Here is a 21,112-nt window from a genome sequence, read left to right on the forward strand (position 1 = left end):
TCATAAAGGGTGCATATACAAAGACAAAAATGTAATAATGGAAGTAAATTGGAAAATCTCTTAAAACTACTTGCTGTCTGAATCATGATACACTGTAGTTTAATTTTGACTTTAGTGTCTCTTTAAATATGGTCTACCCAGAAAGATACACAAGGATATACAATATCTGATTTTGCAGGTCTCTTAAAACCTGTATGTTTTAGTAATTTAGCACAGCAAAGAACATAATAAGAATTGGCCAAAAACAATTATCCACTGGATCATTGCTGAGATATTAGTTTAGAATCATACTTCTATTTTTTTTTCACATTAAACCATTTATTATTCAAAAACAAATGATTGAAGACAATAAGAAGATAACCACACAAATTGGCATATTTTTTGTTTAATTATAAAAAAAACCCTCTAATTGTTCTGTAGTGGGTAATTTCCTTAGACCATCTCTCAGCACTAAGTCATATCTAAAAGATGGTTGCCCAATAAAATGGGCTTTATTGCTTAAGTGTTACTCAATGAAAAAGGGAAATCAACCAATCTTAAAAAGGTGCAGCTCAACTTAACTGGATAAAAAGAATTAAAAACATTTCCACTCTTCATTAAAAAGTTATTCAGTAGATTCTTATTTTATAGGGTGAGAGAAGGGTGCTTAAAAAAAAAAAATGACTGTACTTTTAGAAAAGCTTAACTGCAATGATTTTGCACATCGCTTGTGAGCACCAATGAAGTTAGCCTGTTGTAAAATGTATCAATTTTTATTTTTTTCAGATTATCAGTTCAAAACTGAATGCATTTTGAAACGGTCTAAAATTAGTTACACAGAATTGGAATTTATCTAATTATTGTTACATCAACATGTTGCTAAGTAGAACTGCACCTTTACAACATTCCTATTCCATCTTGGTATTCTTTGTAGTTAAGAGCCATTAAAAAAACAAAAACAAACAAACGGTGATATTAGATGCTGATAGGCGATCCTTCAAATTATGAGAGATTCACTATTTACATACAACAGGCAGTAGCAACCTTTCTTCCCAGAATCCTTGTTTTTTTATTGCTAAGGCACTCAAGCGTCAGGTTACTCATATAGTAACTCATCTCGAGGATGCCTTGACATCTTTTAGATTCCATTAGCAATTTAAGAGACAAACATATCTCTGACAATGCTAGGACAGGCCAAAAACTCATGTACCTAGATTATCGAGGAACTCTCACAATGACACGTTTACAAGGAGTCATTCAGCAAATGAACTAGACTGCTCCAGCACTAGTGTTGTCTTAAGGCCTTTATTGACCCTATCAACATCTTGTGATGGGTCTAGCTAGGCAACATCTGAATGAATCTAGGAGATGATACCAGTTCTTGAGAAGATCAAAGATTGGGAAGTATTCCTGAAATACATGGTATTTCTTAATTTGTAGAGATTCTGTCTCGTACGAAACAGGGCAATTTGTTTACCACCCGCCCCAATTATTATCAAACCCCTCTTGTTGTTCCTCCAGCTCACAGTAGGGACTGCAAAACACAACTTAAATTCACATATTGCCCTATTAATGCAGAACCAGTGGGCTTTGTTTAATAATACTTTATCAGTGGTTGAGTCCAAGAACAATAGTCAACTATATATGGGAACCTGAGAAGCAAAAGGATCCCGCATAAAATAAACCAGGCCTCTAAAACAGGCCTTTCAGGATGCAAATAGTGGCTAAATAATGCCTTCAGGAGAAATGGGTCTAAAATAAGCTTCTCAAGGACAGTCTTTCCAGCAAAGTGACCACAATTTTCACCACACTTTATGTGCCAAGTGGGCAGATTATAGTTCAATACCACAGTCTCTGCCTTTGTGGTACTACAGGCCAGTCAAGATAGGAAGGATCCTGAGACCTTATCTTCATCCCAAATCCAGCAGCAACAGCTACCTATTGTTCTGCAGTTCCTCTCTTAGCCACGTTGGCAGTGTCTGACCCATTTTGTAAAGAAGCTTGGAGAGTTCGATGTTATGGTCCCTATAATAGTCTGTAAGAAAGGATCGGGACTGCAGAGACAAAAGAAAAATAACATATAGTTAGATATACATAGGAGACACATGGAATCAATGATTTATTACAACATAGCAGAAACATAAAGACCAAAAGCTGCTTAAAGGGACAGTAAAGAATTTGAGATTGTCATATACAATGCTTACTTAGTCATAGTAAAACAACATCGTAATCTACTTTCATTACTTCTTTTGCCCACTTTTCCTATAATTTAAAGGGACACTAAACCCAAATTTTTTATTTCATGATTCAGATAGAGCATGCAATTTTAAGCAACTTTCTAATTTACTCCTATTATCAAATTTTCTTCGTTCTCTTGCTATCTTTATTTAAAAAGCAGGAATATGATGCATAGGAGCCGGACCATTTTTGGTTGAGAACCTGGGTTATGCTTGCTTATTGGTGGCTAAATGTAAGCCACCAACAAGCAAGCACTATCCATGGTGCTGAATATAAAATGGACTGGCTGCTAAGATTTACATTCCTGCTTTTTAAATGAAGATAGCAAGAGAACAAAGAAAAATAGGAGTAAATTAGAAAGTTGCTTAAAATTTCATGCTCTATCTGAATCATGAAAGAAAAAATGTGGGTTTAGTGTCCCTTTAAGTCTGAAAATTAAAATAATGCATGGCTGGTGTCAAAAGCCTAAGCTTGTCACATAACTCTCTCTAATTTGCAGTTTATCTTAACTTTTCTGCTGACACCAAACAATAGAGATTTTGTAACAGAATAAAAGTGGCAAACCCTATCATCTCCAGACTCAAGTCCAGATTGGCTCCACCAAATAAGGGAGGTGGTGGGTGGAATTTGGCCATTACAAAAAAAACAACCAAAACAATTGCAGCAAGTGAGGTGTCAATCTCTTCTAATAACATTCAGCCTCTGCTGCTACTCTATTGGAAGACTGTAGAAAAGTGTTGTAATAAAGAGGTGTTTACTATCCCTTTAAGGTGGCATATAGTGAAAAAAGAAAATTCATGCTTACCTGAAAAATTTAATTCTTTTTAGACACGATGAGTCCACGGATTTCATCCTTACTTGTGGGATTTCACCTCTTGGTCAGCAGGAGGAGGCAAAGAGCACCACAGCAGAGCTGCTATATATAGCTCCTCCCACTCCAGTCATTCGACCGAAGTAAGGAAGAGAAAGGAAAAGCCAAGGTGCAGAGGTGTCTGAAGTTTACAAAAAATAATAACCTGTCTCAGAGAACAGGTCGGGCCGTGGACTCATCGTGACTAAAAAGAAATAAATTTATCAGGTAAGCATAAATTTTGTTTTCTTTTTAAAGACACGATGAGTCCACGGATTTCATCTTAATTTGTGGGACACAATACCAAAGCTAGAGTACACGGATGATGAGGGAGGGACAAGACAGGGAACCTAAACGGAAGGCACCACTGCTTGAAGAACCTTTCTCCCAAAAACAGCCTCGGCCGAGGCAAAAGTATCAAATTTGTAAAATTTAGAAAAAGTGTGAAGAGAGGACCAAGTTGCAGCCTTGCAAATCTGTTCTACAGAAGCTTAATTTTTGAATGCCCATGAGGAAGCAACAGCGTAACTCTTTCAGGAGGCTGCTGTCCAGCAGTTTCATATGCAAAACGGATGATACTCTTCAGCCAAAAAGAGAGAGAGCTAGCCGTAGCTTTCTGACCCTTACGTTTGCAGAGAAAACGACAAACAAAGAAGACGACTGACGAAAGTCCTTAGTCGCTTGTAAAAAAACTTTAAAGCACGGACAACATCCAAGTTGTGCAAAAAAACGTTCCTTTGGAAAAGAAGGATTAGGACACAAGGAAGGAACCACAATTTCCTGATTAATGTTCCTGTTTGAAACAACCTTAGGAAGAAACCCTAGGTTAGTACGTAAAACTACGGTAAGGAGAATTGTATTGTAATGTCGAAAGTTCATACACTCTTCGAGCGGAAGAAATGGCAACAAGAAACACAACTTTCCAAGATAGCAACTTAATATCTAAGGAATGCATAGGCTCAAACAGAACCCCTTGAAGAACCTTGAGAACTAAATTCAGACTCCATGGAGCAGTAATTGGTTTAAATAGAGGCCTGATTCTAACCAAAGCCTGACAAAAGGATTGAACACCTGGAACACCGCCAGACGTTTATGTAACAAAATAGACAAGGCAGAGATCTGACCCTTAAGAGAACTTGCCGATAAACCCTTCTCCAATCCTTCTTGGAGAAAAGACAAAATTCTGGGAATCCTAACTCTACTCCATGAGTAGCCCTTGGATTCACACCAATAAATATATTTACGCCATATCTTATGGTAAATCTTTCTAGTCACAGGCTTACGAGCCTGGATCATGGTCTCTATGACCGAATCAGAAACCCCCCGCTTGGATAGGATTAAGCGTTCAATCTCCAAGCAGTCAGCTTCAGAGAAACCAGATTTGGGTGAAGGAAGGGCCCTTGAATGAGAAGGTCCTTCGTCAACGGAAGTCTCCAAGGTTGCAGAGATGACATGTCCACCAGATCTGCATACCAAATCCTGCGAGGCCACGCTGAAGCAATGAGGATCACTGATGCCCTCTCCTGTTTGATTCAAGCAATGACTCGAGGAAGAAGCGCAAACAGAGGAAAAAGGTATGCAAGTTTGAAGGACCAAGGAAACGCCAGAGCATCTATCAGTTCTGCCTGGGGATCCCTGGACCTCGACCAGTATCTCGGGAGCTTGGCATTCTGACGAGATGCCATGAGATCCAACTCCGGCCGACCCCATTTGAGAATCAGGTTGGAGAACACCTCCGGATGGAGTTCCCACTCTCCCGGATGAAAAGTCTGCCTGCTCAGTAAGTCCGCCTCCAAGTTGTCCACCCCTGGGATATGGATCGCCGACAGATGACAAGAATGGGTCTCCGCCCACCGGATTATTTTGGCTACCTCGGTCATCGCTAAGGAACGCCTCGTTCCTCCTTGATGATTGATGTAGTTATGTTGTCCGTCTGGAATCTGATGAACTGGGTCGAAGCCAACTGTGGCCAGGTCAGAAGAGCATTGAAGATCGCTCTCAGTTCCAGGAAGTTTATAGGAAGTCCACACTCCCTGAGTTTTTAGAGGACCCCAGACAGCCCCCACCCTAGAAGGCTGGCATCTGTTGTCACAATTACCCAGGATGGTCTGCGAAAGCATGTTCCCTGGGATAGATGATCCAGAGACAACCACCATTGAAGAGAATCCCTTGTCTCCTGCTCCAGGGTTATTCGAGGAGATAAGTCTGCATAATCTCCATTCCACAGCCTGAGCATGTTTAACTGCAGAGGTCTGAGGTGAAACCGAGCAAACGGAATGATGTCCATAGCCGCCACCATAAGTCCGATTAATTCCATGCACTGGGCCAATGACGGCTGAGGATTGGATTGAAGGGCTCGACAGGTATCTAGAATCTTTGATTTCCTGACCTCTGTCAGAAAAATCCTCGTGGATATAGAATCGATTACGGTTCCCAAGAAAGTCACCCTTGCTTTTGGAATTAAAGAACTCTTTTCCAGATTTACTTTCCACCCGCGAGTCCTCAGGAAGGACAGTACAATGTCGGTATAGAACCCTGCTTGTTGACAAGATGGTGCCTGAATCAGAATATTGTCAAGATAAGGCACCACCGCAATGCCCTGTGGCCTTAAAACTGCCAGCAAAGACCCCAGAACCGTTGTGAAAATTCTGGGTGCTGTGGCCAGCCTGAAAGGAAGAGCCACAAACTGAAAGTGCTGGTCCAGAAAAACAAACCTTAGGAACTTCTGATGATCTCTGTGGATAGGAACATGAAGGTATGCATCCTTCAAATCCACTGTCGTCATAAATTGACCCTCCTGGATCAATGGAAGAATGGTTTCGAATAGTTTCCATCTTGAATGATGGAACTCTGAGAAACTTGTTTAGACTCTTGAGATCTAATATAGGTCTGAAGGTTCCCTCTTTTTTGGGAACAACAAACAGATTTGAATAAAACCCCTGCCCTTGTCCCTGTGCTGGAACGGGAACAATTACTCCCAGGAAGGAGAGGTCTTTTACACAATGTAAGAACGCCTCTCTTTTTATCTGGTTTGCAGACAAGCTTCATTCTTAAAGGCTCACGAAGTGGAGACTGATCTAGTAGAATGAGCTGTAATTCTCTAAGGCGGGGCCTGACCCAACTCCAAATAAGCTTGATGAATCAAAAGTTTTAACCAAGAAGGCAAAGAAATAGCAGAAGCCTTCTGACCTTTCCTAGGACCAGAAAATAAAACAAATAGACTGGAAGTCTTCCTGAAATCTTTAGTAGCTTCTTTAGTAGCTCTTTCCAAAGAATTCTTAGGATTAGGACACAAGGAAGGGACAACAATTTCTCTACTAATATTGTTAGAATTCACAACCTTAGGTAAAAATTGAAAAGAAGTCCGCAAAACTACCTTATCCTGATGAAAAATCAGAAAAGGAGACTCACAAGAAAGAGCAGATAGCTCAGAAACTCTTCTAGCAGAAGAGATAGCCAAAAGCAACAAAACATTCCAAGAAAGTAGTTTAATGCCCAAAGAATGCATAGGCTCAAATGGAGGAGCATGTAAAGCCTTCAAAACCAAATTAAGACTCCAAGGAGGAGAAATTGATTTAATGACAGGCTTAATACAAACTAAAGCCTGTACAAAACAGTGAATATCAGGAAGTATAGCAATCTTTCTGTAGAATAAAACAGAAAGGGCAGAGATTTGTCCCTTCAAGAAACTTGCAGACAAACCCTTATCCAAACCATCCTGAAGAAACTGTAAAATTCTAGGAATTCTAAAAGAATGCCAAGAGAATTTATGAGAAGAACACCATGAAATGTAAGTCTTCCAAACTCTATAATAAATCTTTCTAGAGACAGATTTACGAGCTTGTAACATAGTATTAATCACTGAGTCAGAGAAACCTCTATGACTTAGTACTAAGCGTTCAATTTCCATACCTTCAAATTTAATGATTTGAGATCCTGATGGAAAAACGGACCTTGAGACAGTAGGTCCGGCCTTAACGGAAGTGGCCAAAGTTGGCAACTGGACATCCGAACCAGATCTGCATACCAAAACCTGTGTAGCCATGCTGAAGCCACCAGCAACACAAACGATTGTTCCATGATGATTTTGGAGATCACTCTTGGAAGAAGAACTAGAGGCGGGAAAATGTAAGCAGGATGATAACACCAAGGAAGTGTCAGCGCATCCACTGCTTCCGCCTGAACATCCCTGGACCTGGACAGGTATCTGGGAAGTTTCTTGTTTAGATGAGAGGCCATGAGATCTATCTCTGGAAGACCCCACATCTGAACAATCTGAGAAAACATATCTGGATGGACAGACCACTCCCCTGGATGTAAAGTCTGATGGCCGAGATAATCCACCTCCCAATTGTCTACACCTGGGATATGCACCGCAGAGATTAGACAGGAGCTGGATTCCGCCCAAGCAAGTATCCGAGATACTTATTTCATAGCTTGGGGACTGTGAGTCCCACCCTGATGATTGACATATGCCACTGTTGTGATATTGTCTGTCTGAAAACAAATGAACGGTTCTCTCTTTAACAGAGGCCAAAACTGAAGAGCTCTGAGAATTGCACAGAGTTCTAAAATATTTATTGGTTATCTCGCCTCTTGAGATTTCCAAACCCCTTGTGCTGTCAGAGATCCCCAAACAGCTCCCCATCCTGAAAGACTTGCATCTGTTGTGATCACAGTCCAGGTTGGCCGAAGAAAAGAAGCCCCTTGAACTAAACGATGGTGATCTATCCACCACGTCAGAGAGTGTCGAACATTGGAATTTAGTTATATGAATTGTGATATCTTTGTATAATCCCTGCACCATTGGTTCAGCATACAAAGCTGTAGAGGTCTCATGTGAAAACGAGCAAAGGGGATCGCGTCCGATGCTGCAGTCATGAGACCTAAAACTTCCATGCACATAGCCACTGAAGGGAATGACTGAGACTGAAGGTGCCGGCAGGCTGCAACCAATTTCAAACGTCTCTTGTCTGTTAGAGACAGAGTCATGGACACTGAATCTATCTGGAAGCCTAAAAAGATGACCCTTGTCTGAGGAATCAAACTTTTTGGTAAATTGATCCTCCAACCATGTTTCCGAAGAAACAACACTAGTTGATTCGTGTGAGATTCTGCAGAACGTAAAGACTGAGCTAGTACCAAGATATCGTCCAAATAAGGAAACACTGCAATACCCTGTTCTCTGATTAAAGAGAGTAGGGCACCTAGAACCTTTGAAAAGATTCTTGGAGCAGTTACTAGGCCAAATGGAAGAGCAACAAATTGGTAATGCTTGTCTAGAAAAGAGAATCTCAGGAACTGATAATGTTCTGGATGAATCGGAATATGAAGGTATGCATCCTGCAAGTCTATTGTGGACATATAATGTCCTCGCTGAACAAAAGGCAAAATAGTCCTTATAGTCACAATCTTGAAAGTTGGTACTCTTGCATAACGATTCAAAATTTTCAGATCCAGAACTTTGGGACAATGAATAGATTTGAATAAAACCCCAAACCTTGTTCCTGAAAAGGAACTGGCATGATTACCCCTGAAGACTCCAGGTCTGAAACACACTTCAGGAAAGCCTGAGCTTTTACTGGATTTGCTGGGATACGTGAGAGAAAAAATCTTCTCACAGGAGGTCTTACTCTGAATCCTATTCGATACTCTTGAGAGACAATGCTCTGAATCCATTGATTTTGGACAGAATGTATCCCAATATCCTTTAAAAACCTTAATCTGCCCCCTACCAGCTGAGCTGGAATGAGGGCTGCACCTTCATGCAGACTTAGGGGATGACTTTGGTTTCTTAAAAGGCTTGGATTTATTCCAATTTGAGGAAGGCTTCCAATTGGAAACAGATTCCTTGGGGGAAGGATTGGGTTTTTGTTCCTTATTTTGACGAAAGGAACGAAAAACGGTTAGAAGCCTTAGATTTACCCTTAGGTTTTGTATCCTGAGGCAGAAAAACTCCCTTTCCCCCAGTAACAGTTGAAATAATAGAATACAACTGAGAACCAAATAAATTATTACCTTGGAAAGAAAGAGATAGTAATCTAGATTTAGATGTCATATCAGCATTCCAAGATTTAAGCCACAAAGCTCTTCTAGCTAAAATAGCTAAAGACATGGTTCTAACATTAAGTTTGATAATATCAAAAATGGCATCACAAATAAAATGATTAGCATACTGCAGTAAGAGAATAATGCTAGATATGTCAGAATCCTATTCTTGTTGCGCTAAATTCTCCAACCAGAAAGTTGATGCAGCCGCAACATCAGCCAAAGAAATTGCAGGTCTGAGAAGATGACCTGAATATAAATAGGCTTTCCTTAGATAAGATTCAAGCTACTTATCTAAAGGATCCTTAAAGGAAGTACTATCTTCCATAGGAATAGTGGTATGTTTAGCAAGAGTAGAAATAGCCCCATCAACTTTGGGGATTTTTTCCCAAAACTCTATAGAATTTGCTGGTAAAGGATACAATTTTTTAAACCTTGAAGAAGGAATAAAAGAAGTACCTGGTTTATTCCATTCCTTAGAAATCATATCAGAAATAGCCTCAGGAATAAGAAAAACCCCTGGAGAAACCACAGGAGGTTTAAAAACAGCATTTAAACGTTTATTAGACTTAACGTCAAGAGGACTGGTTACCTCAATATCCAAAGTAATTAACACTTCTTTCAATAAAGAACGCATATACTCTATTTTAAATAAATAAGTAGATTTGCCAGTGTCAATGTCTGAGGAAGGATCTTCTGTATCAGATAGATCCTCATCAGAGGAGGATAAATTATTATGTTGTTGGTCATTTGAAATTTCATCAACTGAATGAGAAGTTTTAAAAGACCTTTTACGTTTATTAAAAGGTGGAAATGCAGACAAAGCCTTCTGGATAGTATCAGAAACAAATTCTTTAAAATTCATAGGTATATCATGTACATTAGAAGTTGAAGGAACTGCAACTGGCAATGTACTATTACTGATGGACACACTATCTGCATGTAAAAGTTTATCATGACAACTATTACAAATGACATTCGGAGAAATAATTTCCACAATCTTACAACAAATGCACTTAGCTTTGGTAGAACCGATGTCAGGCAGCAAAGTTCCAGCAGATACTTCTGAGGCAGGATCAGATTGAGACATCTTGCAAAATGTAAAAGAAAAAACAACATATAAAGCAAAATTATCAATTTCCTTATATGACAGTTTCAGGAATGGGAAAAAAATGCAAATAGCATAGCCCTCTGATAGAGAAAAAGGCAAGAGGCAAACATCAATGGGGTATTAAAATAATGAAAAAGTTTGGCGCCAAGTATGATGCACAACGTAACTGAAAACTTTTTTTGGCGCCAATAATAACCGGAAATGACACACTCGTGTCACTAATGACGCAACCGTGTGTAAGGCTTCGGCGTCAACTATGACGCCGGAAATGACAAAGTTGCGTCATAGACGTATTTTTCGCGGGAAAAAAATTCTCGAGCCAAGAATGACGCAATAAAGTCTAGCATTTGGCGCACCCGCGGGCCTAATACCACCCGCAATTTGCAAGAAAGTAGTCAATTGAAAAAAAGACTAAACCCCAGGTCAGAACAAAAATTCTTAAAAATGTTTATTTTCCCCAAATATGAAACTGACAGTCTGCAGAAGGAAATAGTGTTAGCAAAAATTTTCCCTCTATGGGAATTTCCTTAAAAATTAGCAGTGGCGCTGTGGACAAAAATATAGGTGTATGTGTTATGTAGCAATATTCATAGGATAGTTTCCTATATATGGGAATGAGGTAAATGTGTGTTACGTGTTTACAAAACCTCTATTTAACTAAAATTATTTCATTTAAATATATGTCCAGCCTAAATAGACTGAAATAATGTTATGTGTTGTGAGTTGGTGCCCAAATAGGAAGCGTTATAAACCAGGCCTTCACAAGTCAGATTAAAAAAATATATTTTTTATATAGGAATTAATTTAAAAAAATGCATAAGGTACAAATCCAAATTACTAAAATCGGTCTAACCCAAACACTTGCAGAGACTACCCAATGGTAGGATGCAGTATAGATAATAGGGACGTCTCCCCAATACTGAATAGCCTATATCTTAATTTAAAAACGGCAATTTCAATACATATAATCTAATACTAATCCTATAAAAGGGTTATGTTAAGAATAAAAATGGTGAATGAATAAGTTAGAATCTGCTATAATACTTATATGCCTGTATATATGTACTAATTGATAATATCAAACTAAGAAAAGTAAAATAATGAATCCCAAAATAACGGCAAAGTACACAAATGGATAATGTATTGACTACAATTGTGAACATTTCCACCTTAAACGTTTTCACACACCTTGGATGAACCAAATGGGAGGATAAATATTGAAACAACTTTGGATTCCACCTCAACTGGTTTCAATTATTAAGGAACCAATCAAGATTTACTAACACCTTTAAAAAGGACACCTGCATCAGTCACTGGTATCTTGATAAAGCTCTGGTTTGAGCCAAACGCGTTGATCTATGTGACTGCTGATCGCTGTGATTGCTTTTATCTAACATTTACAATTTTTAAAATCCACTTGTTGCTGAGTGGAACGGCTACAACCTCATCGTAACAACCCGGGTTGCGAATTTGGTTTCAACCATCCTTCTGAGACTCTTCTTTTCCCTGCGTGCATAAGCACTAAGTGCAGGGTATTCCTGATAAATCTTTGAATCAAATTACTACTGCGATATAACCAAATTTGGAGGACTCATGAACAGCCAATCACACTCGGGATACCTGTAAGTGACGTCAGATGCCAAGACACATGCAGCGCTTTCAAGTCACTAGGTAAGAGCAAAGACAAGTGCTGTGTAACGGCTCCACTGAGAACGCTAAGAAGACAAGGTAATTTGGTTCCCCCACAATAATACCAGCTATAATCAAGGACTGAAAGTGCCTAATAAGTGTAACTTCTGCCTGTTATTAACGCTGAATACCGATAAAAAAGTATTGAACTTTCTAATATCCCTAACCGCTATGAAAGCTAGCATTTGAACACTACAGATCCCAGATTGAGAAGCTAATTTAGCCTCTTTTAAGGCATATACCGCTATTTGTATGCTATTGTTAACCTGTGATTATATGTATTGAAATTGCCGTTTTTAAATTAAGATATAGGCTATTCAGTATTGGGGAGACATCCCTATTATCTATACTGCATCCTACCATTGGGTAGTCTCTGCAAGTGTTTGAGTTAGACCGATTTTAGTAATTTGGATTTGTACCTTATGCATTTTTTAAATTAATTCCTATATAAAAAATATATTGTTTTAATCTGACTTGTGAAAGTCTGGTTTATAACGCTTCCTATTTGGGCACCAACTCACAACACATAACATTATTTCAGTCTATTTAGGCTGGACATATATTTAAATGAAATAATTTTAGTTAAATAGAGGTTTTGTAAACACGTAACACACATTTACCTCATTCCCATATGTAGGAAACTATCCTATGAATATTGCTACATAACACATACACCTATATTTTTGTCCACAGCGCCACTGCTAATTTTTAAGGAAAACACTTGAGTTTTTTTATTTCACTCATTTTGTCTATTAGTTACAATCACAATAATGTCACTATGATGCAATTATAGTTGAGTAGAGTTCTATAACACTTTTAATATTGTTCTTTCACCTATACCTTAAGCTAATCTTAGCACACCTACTATTTTCTTTTCACACTACTCTTTATTTCTGAAAGACCGAAGGATCTTTCAACAACTGTTAGGTGTCTGGTATTATCTAATATCACCAGTGCACTACTATATCACCACATTAATAAAACCTATGAAATAGACCCCCGTTAGGGAAATCATCGTATTCAATAAGTGATACTCCCTTCACGTCCCTCTGACATTCGCTGTACTCTGAGAGGAAATCGGGCTTCAACAATGCTGAGAAGCGCATATCAACGTAGAAATCTTAGCACAAACTTACTTCACCACCTCCATAGGAGGCAAAGTTTGTAAAACTGAATTGTGGGTGTGGTGAGGGGTGTATTTATAGGCATTTTGAGGTTTGGGAAACTTTGCCCCTCCTGGTAGGATTGTATATCCCATACGTCACTAGCTCATGGACTCTTGCGAATTACATGAAAGAAATTATTTCCCTTGAAATTGCGAAAGGAACGAAAATTATTTTGTTGTCCTTTTTGTTTATTTCTCTTATCCTGAGGAAGGAGATAACCCTTACCTCCCGTGATGTCAGAGATTTCCTTCCAGCCAGGTCCAAACAAGGTCTTTCCCTTGTAAGGAATAGCTAGAAGCTTAGACTTAGATGAAACGTCCGCAGACCAAGGTTTTAACCATAAAGTTCTGTAGGCTAGGATAGAGAACCCTGAACTCTTAGCTGCTAATTTAGTAATTTGTAGAGAAGCCTCCGTAATAAAAGCATTGGCTAATTTCAGAGCTTAAATCCTATCTTGGATCTCCTCCAAAGAAGTCTCAGACTTAAGAGACTCAGACAGAGCATCAAACCAATAAGCTGCCGCACTAGTGACAGTAGCAATGCACGCAGCCCGGCTGCAACAGCAGACCCTGGTGAACATAAATCTTTTTAAGTAGACCCTCCAACTTCTTGTCCATGGGGTCTTTAAAGGCACAACTGTCCTCAATAGGGATAGTAGTTCGCTTGGCTAAAGTGGAAATAGCCCCTTCCACCTTAGGAACAGTTTGCCAAGTTTCCCTGATAGTGTCAGCTATAGGAAACATCTTTCTGAAAATAGGAGACGGAGAGAAGGGAATACCTGGTCTCTCCCATTCCTTAGAAACAATCTCTGAAGCTCGCTTAGGAACTGGAAAAACATCTAAGAAAGTAGGAACTTCGAAATATTTGTCCAATTTACTCGCCTTCACAGGAGTGACTACTACTGTGGAATCACAGTCGTCTAAGGTAACCAACACCTCCCTGAGTAGCAGACGGAGGTGTTCAAGTTTAAATCTGAGAGAGACAACCTCCGAATCAGTCAAAGGTTCCGAATCTGAAATCTTGCCATCTGATAAAACCTCTATACCCTCCATCTCCGTTCCCTGGGAAGGTACCTCTGAGACTGCTACCATGGCATCATAAACCTCACTGATAACATGCTTGTCTTTCCTCTTGTGCTTACCTGAAAACATAGGAAAAGCAGACAACGAATCAGAAATTGTGGAAGACATAACCTCTGCTATGTCTTTTAAAGTAACTGCAGCAGGTACTAGCGCAGAAGTGCAGGGCACTGCTGGTGGGGGCGTTAATTTTTGGGACGCTTGGGGAGAAAGTTGCGGCATAAATTGACCCTCATCCGAAGATTCCTGGACAACATCTGCCTGAGAAGAAATTGGCTCAGTAAAAATTTTATCCCTAAAATTTACAGTCCTTTCAATACATGTAGGACAGAAAGGGATTGGTGGTTCCACATTTGAATCCAGACATAAGGCACATGTAACAGATTGCACACTCTCTTGATCCATTAATCAATACAATATAACAAATAATCAACAGAAAAAAACATAAAGATTAGAAAAAAATAACTGCACAAAAACCGTTACTGTCTTAAGCACATCGATTAAAAAACTGACTTCACAAAAAAAACCTCTGCACCACAGCAGTCTGCTGAGGTGCTCCTACCATGCAAAATGACACCGGATCGCCTTTTCCTATGCAGGTCCGTTCAGACACACTGTGCAGCTCACAAACCCAGACCGGACTTAACGTATCTGTACTAGAAGTGCATGTAAATACACTACATGCCGCTCTAGTATAGACAAACAAGTAGCCCAGCTATGTCGCACTAATCCTGTCAGGGAAACAGCGCTCTACTTAGTCACCCGCAAATACCGGAAGCCCCGCCCATCGTGGGCGTACCTAAAGCTCAATGTCTTCCCTCCGGGAAAAAACATCAAGTGAAACCACCGGAGCCAAAAGAATTAAAACAACACATCTCCAACCCCAGTGCCTGCTATATAATACTGCCCATAAAAACTTTTCACATAAAAGTTGTATAAAGTCCCAACCGAATAAAGGCTTTGTTGTTAACCCTTTATGTTCCATAGTGCTTTTTTTTTTTTTATAAAATAAAAACTGTCTCCTTATGTCCCAGAAAGGTAGCACTTACCTTCACCACTGCCTGGCAGGAAGGCAGTTCCCAAGCTTGAGAGGTCCTCTCCCTCACATTGGCCTGAGAAGAAACAAATGCTGAGTTAGTGTGAACCTCAGACTGAAGGATATAGGGCAGCACAAATATGGGAGGTGCAGTGAGAATTATGTCCCACAAGTTCCCATTGCTTTAAAGCCACCAAAAGCTCTACTGTAGAGACTGAAATGGAACCAGGCTACACCCCAGAACAAAGTAGCACTCTCTGGCGCTACTTTAAAATAACAAACTCTTGATTGAAGAATCTAAAACTAACACCTCACTTTACCTCTTCCTATCACTAACGTAGGCAAAGAGAATGACTGGAGTGGGAGGGAAGGGAGGAGCTATATATAGCAGCTCTGCTGTGGTGCTTTTGCCTCCTCCTGCTGACAAGGAGGTGAAATCCCACAAGTAAGGATGAAATCCGTGGACTCATCGTGTCTTGAAAAAGAAACATTGATCAAGAAAAAACATTAACATTACAGTGGCCTCTATGCAGTTTATATCAGTATGGTAGGAATAAAATAAAGTGAAGCCCAATGGTAGGGTCTATGTAAGCATGAAATGATAGTGTAATTACATAATGTGTTTATTGCAAGAGGAGAGTGAAATGAAACAGTAGCACAGCAACATACATCTGAATCCATATCAGGGTACTTCCTTCCTTTACTTTTTCCTAAGCACTTGGTTTTCCCTCCCTCCAGCAGTTGGCACCAAAATCCTTTCTTAGGGTCAAACCTGATAAGAAAGCACAAAATATTAGAGACTGAAATTTTAATACTTGTAAAATATTAAAAACAAAAAACAATAACTAACCAATAGGTTTAAATAAAACAATTTCTTTATTGAAACAATTTTAAAAAGAGCAATATACCAGCTGGTTTCTGAGCTAGGACCTCTTGAATATATCATAAGCGCCATCTAGTGGTCATTTCTTACATAGCATTATTTGGCACCTTTGTGAAATTTAGGTGCAGTTGCAGTATTTGACCAGAGATGGCAAGATTGGATATTAAATTAGAATCTCAATATAATGCACACATTTGGGATATCTAAATTGCAAAATATAAAAGGCTGAATATTTGCAGATATTAAGGACACAAAAAAGGATGCCATATGTTGCCATTCTAAGTAAATTGCAACTCCCTAATAGAAAGAACCAAAAAAAATCTCGAATGAGTAAGTCCATCAACACAGACCTCAACTTAAAACCTGTAAGTACTTAGCATGATAGAATTAAACTGAGACTAAATAATAATGTGTTTAAAAAATTGCACTTAGTAGTACAAATTGTTAAAATGTTAGCTTTTTATTTTTTTCCCTCTAGCCATATTTTATTGACAATTTATCTCCCTGTGCAAGTATTATTGTTTTGGAACATACTTCTCAAAGTGTTTCTTATGCAATATTTTATATTAATGTATCGAATGTGATTGTTTTCTTATAAGTTAAAGGGACATAAAACAAAAAAAATATGTCTAATGATTCAGATAGTGAATACAATTTTAAACAACTTTCCAATTTACTTCTATTCTCAAATGACCTTGTTATCCTTTGTTGAAAAGCAGGAAGGTAAGCTCAGGAGCGTGCACGTGTACACAACACTATATGGCAGTAGTTTTGCAAAAATTTTATACATTAGCAAGAGCACTAGATGGCAGCCCTATTTCCTGTCATGTAGTGCTTCTGGCATGTGCACGCTACCTATCTGGATATCTATTTAACAAAAAATAACATGAGAATAAAGCAAATTTGATCATAAAAGTAAATTGGAAACTTTTTAAAAATTGTATTCTCTATCTGAATCTTGAAAGAAAAAGATTTAAAATAATACATTTTACCCCTCCTCCCTTAAGTGCTGTTATAACGGCTACCACCAAGTCCAGTGTCCCCCTCAATATTGAGGCATTGGGAAGTACAGCCAATCAAAACCCATACTGCCTGCACCATTGACATTGAGTGGCTGTTTTATACCAGATGGGCCACACACGTCATCTAACAGCGGCTACGGAAGTGGTAGAATGCGATTAACGAAACAACCTCCTGCGTCACCTCTAGCTCCCTGTAGTGCAGTGCTTCTCTGAAGCTGACTTTAGCAATGCGTTAACTTTCCAGGGACTCAACGCACAATTATATACAAACAATAGTGTAATAATAATAATAATAGAGCAATTTGTCCCTTTAATGCTTACCTTCCTGTTAACTTTAATATTCCTATTTCTTTATTTATACAGTTATACAGTCAGATACAAGTCTAAATATTATGCATCATTTTGCAGTTTCGTCATGGCAAAACAACATAATCGCATGATAATTTTACAAACACAAAACATCCTGTCTTGCTGAGTAAATTGTATTAAATGAACATATTATTTACATCTAATGCAAGTAAAATGTAATTAGATTGTATGCATTATATTAGCAGAACTCACAGCAAGTTTTGGAAATGAATATAACGGCTTTAAGTGCAGCTTTTCACATACAAAATATACTTTATCACATTACTACTATCAAAGAAAACTTTTTGCAATGTAAACTATATTGCTCACTGTGCATTTCATAGTCAACTTTTATTATTATGACTCTATTTAAAGCAAATCAAATAGAAGCCATTATTCTACATAAGAGTTAGTGATAGATTATGACGCGTTTTGATACAAAATGATCTACAAGGGGAGGGACAATTCTTTTTGGTACTCACGCCAGGGTTTTGTGATAATCCATAGCATTGGTTACTCCCAAGAATTTCTGAACTGCCTCCATTACATTAGCGGGCTCAGTGCGCAGCAGCTTGCCATCTAACACCAATATCTGGAATTAAAAGTACACAGAGTGTGAGGCCTTTACAAACAGAAATCAGATATGTAACCTCCGATAATGCAAACACATAGCTTGTCTTATAGGGAACCAACATTTAAATATGCACATTATTAACCCATTGTACCATTTGGACGTAGGTATTATGTCACTCAGTACTTTGACCAGCGTAATGTGTTGATGTAGTACCTACGTCCAACACTTTGGTGCATGCTGCAGGGGGGGGGGGGAGGTTGAGGGAGATCCCTACACTACAGAAAATATATATAAAAGAACAACAAAAACAAAAAAACAACAAACACCTAATTGCATAATGGCAGACAGGCTGCCAGTACCTAAGATGGTGGAAGATGATGGTGACCAGTAGGAAAGGAGAAGGAAGAGAGCTCTTTGGGAGGTATCAGGGAGGTGGTAGGTGTCAGTTGGGGGGGGGGGGGGTAATCACTGCACTTAAATACATTTACCCTTAACAGCTAACTGATTAACCTCTTCACTGCTGGGAATTTCAGAGGTGTGGTGTGCAGCTACCAATAGCGTCCTTTTAATTACCAAAAATCAATGGCAAAGCCGTACATGTCTGCCATTTCTGAGCAAACGGGATCCCAGAGAAGGTTTTACAACCTTTTGACTGCAGTAGTTGTGTGTAAATAATTTCAGTGAGATCCCGAGAGTTTGTGAAAAAGTGAATTTATTTTATAAGATTGTATTTGGCGGCCAAATAGTGTCACGAAATATACCAAAATGGGCGTAGACCAATTGCTTGGGTTAAGTAAATCAAAAAACAAAGGCTTTATTTATTTTTAAATGAAGTGATAGCAAAAATGCTAACAATTCTTGGGTACTTTAATCAAGTTTTGCTCTGAAATTCCAGGCAGCGAAGGGGTTAAAGGGACATGAAACACAAAATGTTCAATGAAAGCATGCAACTTTAAATGACTTTCCAGTTAACTTCATCAATTTACTTCTGTCTCATGGTATACTTTCTTGAAAAGCATACCTAGGTAGTCACAGGAGGTGCTACTTCTGATAGCTGACGATTGGTGGCTACACACATATGCCTCTTGTCATTGGCTCACCAGATGTGTTTAGCCAAGACCTAGTAGTTTAGCAGTGCAATAGTAACACGCTCGAACACAGAATATTTTGTTTTTGCACTTTTTATGTCCCATTAAGTAGCATAGTTTATTCACACCTGTGTTGAAAACCATATAGCTAATCAACAAATTCTCTACAATCATACACAACATTAGGTTGTTTGGTTATTATCTTATTACCTACAAGCCTATTGTGACTAGAACATATTACTGCGACTGGGACTAAATATTATGAAGAAATAAATCTTCACTGGGCTTTCAGCTCACGTCTGTAGATTTTGGACGTCTTTCAGTATTTATTAAAGGGGTGGTGTACTGTGATTATTTTCTCCCCTTCAATGCGTTTCCAATGATGAATTTAACCTGCTAAAGTTTATAAAATTGTTTACAAATGGTTGCTTTACCTTTTTTGTCATTTGAAATATGCATTTTTGCCTGTTGTATCTCCACCTATACTGAATATTTCAATACTTCAGTACTGTTTATAAAAAAGAAATGTTAACAGGAAGGTTTAGAAGAAATTACACTCCCAGTGCGTGGCTGGTTGGACATAGATATTAAAATGTTAATATTTCCATTGTTCTCTCTAAGGGCCCGATGATCTAAAGGTCTCTGGGCTGGTGAGATTATTTAAGAATGCTCACCAGTCCTTCTATGAAGCCAGTTTGCACCATGAAAACAGGGAATCGTGCTAAGGGGCATATACTGCATTTTTGTATAGGGAGGAGCCTCAAGTCAGAACATGCAGTGATCTGAGATGTCATTGTAGAATATCCAGCATGTCTTCAGAAATAACGAGACACATGCAGGACCTGTTAGCGCTTTTGCTTTAGAGCGCTGCTTCACGTCAGGCTCTTCTCTTCAAACAGTGCTATGCTCTGGATGCACTGTGTAAGTTTTTCTTAACACAGTGCAGCTACAGCTAAGCTCTATTTGAAGAAAAAAACAGTCAAATGCAGAGCATTGCTGTAAAGCAGCAGTATATTCGCTGATGACTGGCTCTCAGTGACTTTTTTTAAAACCCACCCCCTAACCTTGCTAGGTCTGCAAAGCTATAACTCCTGAACGTAAGAGGTTCTTGTATGTGATGTTAGACCAATAGCAAAGGAAACAAATGTATTGTATTGTTTTCTCTTAATTTACAATTGAATTTCATGACCTGCAGAATATTTTTCACTAAAAAAATGTTATTGCAGAAAGTAAGTTCTGCCTCTGGGGGGGGGGTTGCATACACTACAAAAGTCCACAATAAAATTTGTATTTTAAAAATATTACAAAATAAATAATTGAATCATTCATAATAAATACAGAAAAAAATGTATTGTTAAAGGGATAGTCTAGTCAAAATTAAACTTTCATCATTCAGATAGAGCATGCAATTTTAAGCAACTGTCTAATTTACTCCTATGATCATTTTTTCTTTGTTCTCTTGGTATCTTTATTTAAATGTAAGCTAAGGAGCCAGACCATTTTTGGTTCAGCATTTGGGTAGTGCTTGCCGATTGGTGGCTACATTTAGACACTAATCGGAGTTGAGTCTATGAGTAAGCGCCACTAGGGGGCGCGAAACGCGTAAGACCTTGTTTGTGCTGTTTCCCCTGCCTGTCAGTCTGCCTTTTAACATGGCTAAGTGCCTCTAATAAAGACTTTTGTTTTTTACCATTTTGCTTGTGGGTCTGAGTAGTAGTGCCTGCCGCCTCCTCTTCTTCGATGCTGAACCAAAAATGGGCTAACTCCTATGCTTACATACTTGCTTTTTAAAAACATTTAAAATACTTATAACCCTATTATAAAAACACATGCATATGAAAATAGACAATTGTAAGATGGTACACGCAGAAAGCAGCGTAATACGATTTTATATTGGCTGCAGGATTTATTTTTAAATTGCGCCCCCTGCTAACTGCACTAGACAGCGAAGTTTCCCTTTCCAGCGAGCTCTATTACTTTCAATAGGGGACATCCCGCCAC

At 38.7% G+C, this 21,112-nt stretch overlaps 1 protein-coding gene across 3 annotated transcripts in view; it reads right to left on the bottom strand.

Moving 5' to 3' along the window:
* Nucleotides 1-369: 369 nt before the first annotated feature.
* NDST1 (N-deacetylase and N-sulfotransferase 1) overlaps nt 370-21,112 on the bottom strand; it is a 217,734-nt gene continuing 196,991 nt past the window's right edge. For all 3 annotated transcript variants that reach the window (XM_053718660.1, XM_053718662.1, XM_053718661.1), the window contains exons 13-15: nt 17,932-18,041; nt 15,866-15,968; nt 370-2,033 (exon numbers count right to left, since the gene is read on the bottom strand). In XM_053718660.1, the coding sequence (XP_053574635.1) occupies nt 1,914-2,033; nt 15,866-15,968; nt 17,932-18,041 (333 nt within the window). In that variant the 3' untranslated portion in view covers nt 370-1,913. The remainder of the gene's footprint in view (nt 2,034-15,865; nt 15,969-17,931; nt 18,042-21,112) is intronic.

This window comes from Bombina bombina, chromosome 6 (assembly GCF_027579735.1).
Source record: "Bombina bombina isolate aBomBom1 chromosome 6, aBomBom1.pri, whole genome shotgun sequence".
Classification (NCBI taxonomy): Eukaryota; Metazoa; Chordata; class Amphibia; order Anura; family Bombinatoridae; genus Bombina; species Bombina bombina.